The sequence below is a fragment of the Engraulis encrasicolus genome, chromosome 19, assembly GCF_034702125.1.
Source record: "Engraulis encrasicolus isolate BLACKSEA-1 chromosome 19, IST_EnEncr_1.0, whole genome shotgun sequence".
NCBI lineage: Eukaryota > Metazoa > Chordata > Actinopteri > Clupeiformes > Engraulidae > Engraulis > Engraulis encrasicolus.
In genome coordinates, this window is record NC_085875.1 from 29915278 (window position 1) to 29922777 (window position 7500).

A 7500-nucleotide genomic window follows, 5' to 3' on the forward strand; every position below is an offset into this window, starting at 1 on the left:
TGTGTGTGTGTGTGTGTGTGTGTGTGTGTGTGTGTGTGTGTGTGTGTGTGTGTGTGTGTGTGTGTGTGTGTGTGTGTGTATGTGTATGTGTGTGTGTGTGGGTGTGGGTGTGGGTGTGGGTGTGGGTTCTAGCAGCGTTTTGCTCTGGCGAAGGCCACGGTTCCCCATCATTAGCTCTGTCAGCTCAGGTGGTGTGATGAATGGCGGTGGCTCTTAAAAAAGTCCCCTCCTGCTTGTGTGTGTGTGTGTTTGTGTGCCGTGTGTGTGTGTGCGTGTGCGCGAGTGTTTGCATATGTTTGTGTGTGTGTTTGAATGTGTGTGCCTGCCTGCGTGCACATATGTTTTTTTTCTATTCTAGACACCTGATAGCTTAGTGGCACCTGCATACACATGAAAACACACACACACACACACACACACACACACACACACACACACACACAGACACACACAGACACACACAGACACACACAGACACACACAGACACACACAGAGACACACACAGACACACACAGACACACACAGACACACACAGACACTCACACTCACACACTCACACTCACACTCACACACTCACACTCACACACACACACTCACACTCACACACACACACACACACACTCACACACACACACACACAGAGCTGTAATTCCCTTGGGAAGGTCTTTGGCATGGCTGTGTGTTGTATCTCTCGCTTTTGTCCTGTGGCTCCATCCATATGGTGATGGTAGCCTTCTGAAGATCTGTGTGTGTCTGTGTATGTGTGTGTGTGTGTGTGTGTGTGTGTGTGTGTGTGTGTGTGTGTGTGTGTGTGTGTGTGTGTGTGTGTGTGTGTGTGTGTGTGTGTGTGTCTGTTTGTGTGTGTGTGTGTGTGTGTGTGTGTGTGTGTGTGTTTGTGTCTTCATAATGCATGGACCGCCTTCAAGGTTTTTGCAGTTTGTGCTTGTGTGTGAGCGTGTGTGTGCTTCCATGTGTGTGTGTGTGTGTTTGCGTGTGTGTCCTTTCTTGTGTTCTTGTGTGTGTGTCCTTTCGTGTGTGTGTGCGTGTGTGCTTGTGTGCACGTGTGTCTGTTTCATAATACATAGACATTGTGAAGTCATTACTGTGTGTGTGTGTGCGTGTGTGCAGCATACATCCAGACGGGACCTTAGGTATATCTTACCCTGGGGGGGAGCTGGAGATGTGTATGACTGCTGTGCCTGGAGGATAGAGAGGACGTGTGACCACTACCTTTCTCCAGGCATCTGCTCCGCACTACCCAATAATCACCAGCAGGGGAGGAGCTAGATGGGGGGACAAACAGGACAGAACAGGAAATCTGTATCTGATTGACAGCAATTGTACTATTGAGAATATGCAGTGCCATTTCTATAGGGCTGAAGTAAAGAGTTTGGGTCAGTTTGTGCTTTGTGCATGTGTGTGCGCGCAATTGCATCTGTCTGTTCCTCTGTGTGAATCCTTGTCTATTTCTTTGTGTGTGTGCGCGCGTGTATGTGCATGTGTGTGTATGTCTGTGTGTTGTTGTGTGTCTGTGTGTATGTGCTTGTCTGTGTGTGCGTGTTTGTGTGTGCTGCGTTGTGAATAGAATGGGAAATGGTCCCAATGGTAATGCACCACCCGTAAGATTGTAGAGGTAGGGGGTATTGTATTGCTAGTGGCGTCTTCTGAAGCGGTAGGGGGGGTGATCCTGAGGATCCCCAGAGGAAAGGATGCTAGTTGGCATGTGTCTGGCTGCACCTGATGGCGGGGGGGTCCATCAGTGGCGGAACAATTACAAACAGGGCCCCAGGGCAAGACACTTATAGGGCCCCCTATAGGGCTTGCTAAGCTTACAATAGCCCCCCACCCACCAATACGGGAGGGCCCTTGGCCCAGGGGCAAGTGCCCTACTCACCCTCCCTATAGCTCCACCCCTGGGCTCCATCCAGGAGGTATAGTAGGGGAATCTTGTCCATGTCCACATTCCCCAGGGGGGGGCTGTTGGAGCACAGAGTGAGCGAGAGGAGAGTGTCTACCTGCAGCATGGCAATAGAGTTGGGAGGTGTTATCCAGGGACTTCATCTGGCATAAACAAACAGGACAGCGGTAGACCTTCGTCTTGGCTGTATCTGGAGTAAACAAACAAACAAACAAACAAACAAACAAACAAAACAAAAAGAGTTGTGGAGGGATGCTGGTGGTGTCTGGAGGTCTCGGTTGGAAGCGTTTGACGTGTAAGGACGCTAGCAAAGAGGGGGTATAAGAGAAAGAGGATTCAAACTCCACCGCCCACCCAATGCAAAAGAGTGCTCAAGTTTGTGGGTGTTGTGCCCTCCTTCTTCTTCTCTTTTTGTGATGTTTGGCGGTGGTTTGCATAAGATGTGCCCTACCGCCATCTACAGCGCTAAGGGGACTCCATTGATTCTCAACTGTAAGATTTCAAAGGTCTTCTAATCAAAGTTCACCTGAAAGTGAAAGTGAAAGCCCAACTGGGAAACTCCAACTCCCATTGCCATTGTGGCACAGCACCCCACAGCATACACGTGTTCACTGCACCCAACGATATTGCATTTATGCCTCACCCATGCAAGGGGGCAGCCCCCAACGGCGCCCCAAGGGAGCAACCCCCAATGGCGCCCCAAGGGAGCAGTGCGGCAGGACGGCACCATGCTCAGGGTACCTCGGGCATGGAGGAGGATGGGTGAGAGCACAGGTTAATTACTCTCCCCACCAACCTGGCGGGTCCGTAGTCGAATCGGCAACCTTTGGGATACAAGTCTGGCGCCCCAACCGCTTACCCATGACTGCACACCCACACTGACATCACACGTATCCCGGAAAAGTCAGAGCCTGAAGTATCTTCCTCTTATCTACCCTCTGGGACGCTAGTGCATGAGTTGTTCATCCTGGATAGACAAGGCAAGGGTACCTCGAATCCCTCCTCTGCAGTCTCCCACTTGACGATGTCTCACCACCTGCTCTGACTTTAAGCCTAGTGTGCCGTATCATGCACTACGATGAGCTAAAGTGGATAGGCTGTGTTTTACCTCAAAGCGAAGTCAAGCCCAGGCTTTAACCTATTTTATTTAACAGATCATGAAGTACTCTTTCGAGACTGCATTAGGTCTTTATTTCATAGGACGGTGAGTAGATACAGGAAATGAGCAGGAGAGAGACTGTGTTAGGTTTATATTTATTTTTTAACGGTGAATGGGGACAAGAGATGAGCTGGGGAGAGAAGGGATTTAGAACCACTCTGGCTTCATCCAAACATGATTCCGCATGAGGACTTTGTCCAGTCACGGTGCAGTCAGGTCCTCTCAAAACTGTGGTGTCATCAGCCGTCATCATCACTGGTCATTAGGGCTGCACAATATATCGAAAATGTATCGAAATCGCGATATCAAGAGTGGCAATATGCGTATCGCGAAAATGACTTAATTATCGCAAACAAGTAAAACATTTCTGTGCTGTCCAATCACTTGCTGAATGTCAACAAATGTGCAACAAGTCTGCCATGACCAAAGCCACGCCCCCCACACAGACCGACAAATTAGTGACAGGAAAAACACTCTGCTATATTTCTAAATATCGTTTAAATATCGTTATCGATGTATTGCATGCTGTTATAGAGTATCAATTTTTTTTCCTGATATCGTGCAGTCCTACTCTCAAAACTGTGGTGTCATCAGCCGTTATCATCACTGGTCATCCACCAAAAGTGGATTGATTGACCTCGCCTGTCACTCAGGATATGAGCTTGCAATATTTTATCTTGTGCTCAACTTATCTTCCTCGACATCTGGCTTTTTAATGAGCATTCCTTAATTTTGCTCAGCTGAGTATACCAGACACCAAACGTCACTTCCTGACGGAGGCTTCATGCTGAAATGCGTTGAATTGTTTTAATTATGTTTTGCCCATTAAAATAAAGGCATTTTAACTACAACGATGATGCGTGCCATGACACAAAACTTGGTCCAGGAAGGAAGATGCTGAGGCACTCAAGGTTGCATTTTTTTTTTACTTTTTTATTTGGCTACCAAACTTGTTTGAGAAAGATCATGGTGCCATGGTGTGATTGTCTTTGATTTGTGAGCATGAGTGTGTTGTGTGAATATGAGGTGTGAATGAGCAATGTCTTGGAAGTGATCAGGCTAAAGGAAGTGTTGAGCATCTGTGTGTACAAGAGTAGAGCAGAGATCTTATTATTAATCTCAGAGGAAATGAAGGTCACTCTGACTTATTGGGTACTTTTCATCACGAGACGGTGGTAAGATTGGTGGTTGGTGTACACACACACACACACACACACACACACACACACACACACACACACACACACGCGCGCGCGCGCGCACTCACGCACACACACACACACACACACGCACACATGCACACACGCACACACGCACACACACACATACACAGACACACACACACACACATAAGAACACACACACTACAAACACATAAGCACACACACACACCTAATTCTTTCTTTCTTTTTATCTTGTTGTTTTTTCTCTCTCGATTGCTCCTCTCCTCCTACTCTCTGTGTGCCCCTGTAATCCTTTTGGCCCTCACACAATACAAATTACAATTCGCTCTGACATATTATGACAGAAAAAAGGATAACCTTTTGCTCTTTTTGTTATTCTATCCCTGCTCCTTTGTCTCTTTGTCTCTCTCTTTCCCTCCTCCCTCTCTACTTCCCCCTCTCTCCTCCTCTTTTCTCTTCTCTTTTCCTCATCAGTTGTTTCCTGTCGTTGCTGCTGGTGGCTGCTGTGGTGTGGAAGATCAAGCAGAGCTGCTGGGCGTCACGGCGACGGGAGGTTGGTGTCAGACCTTTTCAGCTCATTCATTAGAAACCACACATCAGCTACCCTCACTTTCTCTCTGTCTCTGTCCATCTGTCTCTGTCAATCTCTCTCTCTCTCTCTCTCTCTCTCTCTCTCTCTCTCTCTCTCCTTTCTCCTTTTCTCTCTCTCTCTCTAACACTCTCTTTCTCTCTCTCTCTCTCTCTCTCTCTCTCTCTCTCTCTCTCTCTCCCCTTCGCTCTCTCCATCTCTCTCTCTCTTTCTGCAGTTCAATTCAATTCACTTCATTAATACAATGCAGTATTGCCATTTGAACCCATTCATTACTGCTACAGTCTTTTCCCCTCTCCCTCTCCCGGTCCCTCGTCCCCTCTCTCTGCCTTCAGTTCAATTTAATGCAGTCATTTGATAAATGCAATGCAATATTCCCTTATCAGACCGTATTCATTAAGAACTTTACATCCTCAAGAGGTACAGTCTCTCGTTCTCGTTCTCGTTCTCTTCCTTTCTCGTTCTCTCTCTCTCTCTCTCTCTCTCTCACACACTCACACTCACACTCACACTCACACTCACACTCACACACACACACACACACACACACACACACACACACACACACACACACACACACACACACATACATTTTCTCTCTCTCTTTCTCTTTCTTTCTCTCTCTCTCTCTCTCTCTCTCTCTCTCTCTCTCTCTCTCTCTCTCCCTCTCCCTCTCCCTCTCCCTCTCCCTCTCTCTCTCTCTCTCTCAATTCAATTCAATTCTCTCTCTCTCTCTCTCTCTCTCTCTCTCTCTCTCTCTCTCTCTCTCTCTCTCTCTCTCTCTCTCCTCTTTCTGTTTCTTTGACTGCAGTTCAAACCAGTTTAGTATCTTGATAAATCCAATACATTATTACCCAAGCCATAAACAACTTATGACACCCCATTAAGTATGTAAAGGCAATGGCAAGATTAAAACAATCCTAATACAGGCTTTCCCCCAGCGCTTTCTTATCAAGGCGGCCGCCTTGACTAAACCCCACCCCCGCCTTGGCTACGTTCCCTAATAAAAAATAAAAAAAAATGCGTCCGAGGGCAAAAAAAAAAAAAAAAAAAAAACTTGTAAAAAAAAAAAAAAAATTAATGCATGTTCAAGCGCAGGCACTAGGACAACATCGGTTGGACTAAATTGTGACACCTAGTGGTCGGATTTATTACTACGCCATGTGTGTCCATCCTCGAGGCCATATTTTGAAACAATTTGGCTTGGAGCCATTGAAACCCATTCAAAAGTACATTTGTTCGATGTTCGACAGAATATTTTTAATTAGACCTTAAGACACACCATGGGTCTTGTTTAAAAGCTGAGAACCTCAGCTTTCCATACCTGAAAACGGTATTTTCCTAGCATCTACCAATCCGAAGGTAGCCTACTTTAAGTGCAGAATTACTTTTCTAAAGATAGCGTTTTGTTTCCTTGGAAACGGACGCGGTTTATGTGTTACGCATACGCTATTTGACTCGGGTTTGCATTATTATGGATGAATTTCTAATCTTGACATTCTAATGGACAATCTGTGCGAGTTTCAAAATGCGTTTTTATGCAACATGGGAGTAAAATGTGTTAACAGTACGCCCGTCTGGGATTTGTTAGCTAGTTCGCTAGTTAGCTAGCAAGTAAGTAATAGCAGAAATAAACTCTCTCTGGTAATAGATATTAGAATCGATCTGTCTCAATGGCCCAAGCATAAACAAAGAAACACCAGGATTTGGATGTAATGCTATAATATCAGCAATTTGTCAAAGCAAAACATTCTGAGAACATTCACAGAACCAGTTCATTATATCCACAGCCTTGAGTGTCGGCAAATCTTTCCACTTTTGACATGATGTAGTGTAGAGACCTAGCACTTGCTAGCTAACTAGCGGGCCAGCTAGTTTAACAAATCCCAGACGGGATGTAAACACATTTACTCCCATATCACATAAAAACACATTATGAAATTCGCATAGATTGTCCATTAACATGTCAAGATTAGAAATTCATCCATAATAGTGCAAAACCGAGTCAAATAGCGTATGCGTAACACATAAACCCGCCGCGTCCGTTTCCAAGGAAACAAAACGCTATCTTTAGAAAAGTAATTCCGCACTTAAAGTGGGCTACCTTCGGATTGGTAGATGCTAGGAAAATACCGCTTTCAGTTATGGAAAGCTGAGGTTCTCAGCTTTTAAACAAGTCCAATGGTGTGTCTTTAGGTATAATTAAAAATATTCTGTGTCAGATCGAAAAAATGAAGTTTTGAATGGGTTTCAATTCTATTTACTCTCAATGGTTTCAATGGCTCCAAGCCCAGGTTGTCCACCAGCAGCGGTAGATCACCACCAGGGGGCAGCACTATGACGTCAGCAGCAACCCAAGAATTAGCATAAATGGGCCACCAGTAGGGCAGTTTAATTACAACAGGGCACTGGAACTCTTTTTTGAAAAACCGAGAAGGATGGCCTGCAAGGACAAGACTTGCAAAATGTGCCATAGGTAGTCATAGGTAGCCAGTCAATTTTGCACTCCATTTGGTTTCTCTTTTTCGTTAATGTAAACAACCTGCACTGCACTTTTTGTTACATTTTTCTTTTCAGCTTCTGTAAATAGTTTTGATATGGCAGGTCAATAAATACATATCCTCCCCCAATCCCCCCCCCCGGCGTGAC

The 7500-nt window shown here is 45.7% G+C and overlaps 1 protein-coding gene across 1 annotated transcript in view; it reads left to right on the plus strand.

Moving 5' to 3' along the window:
* atrn (attractin) overlaps window positions 1-7500 on the plus strand; it is a 129922-nt gene that overhangs the window by 94515 nt on the left and 27907 nt on the right. The window contains exon 26 of the mRNA XM_063184077.1: window positions 4737-4815. Within this exon, the coding sequence (XP_063040147.1) occupies window positions 4737-4815 (79 nt within the window). The remainder of the gene's footprint in view (window positions 1-4736; window positions 4816-7500) is intronic.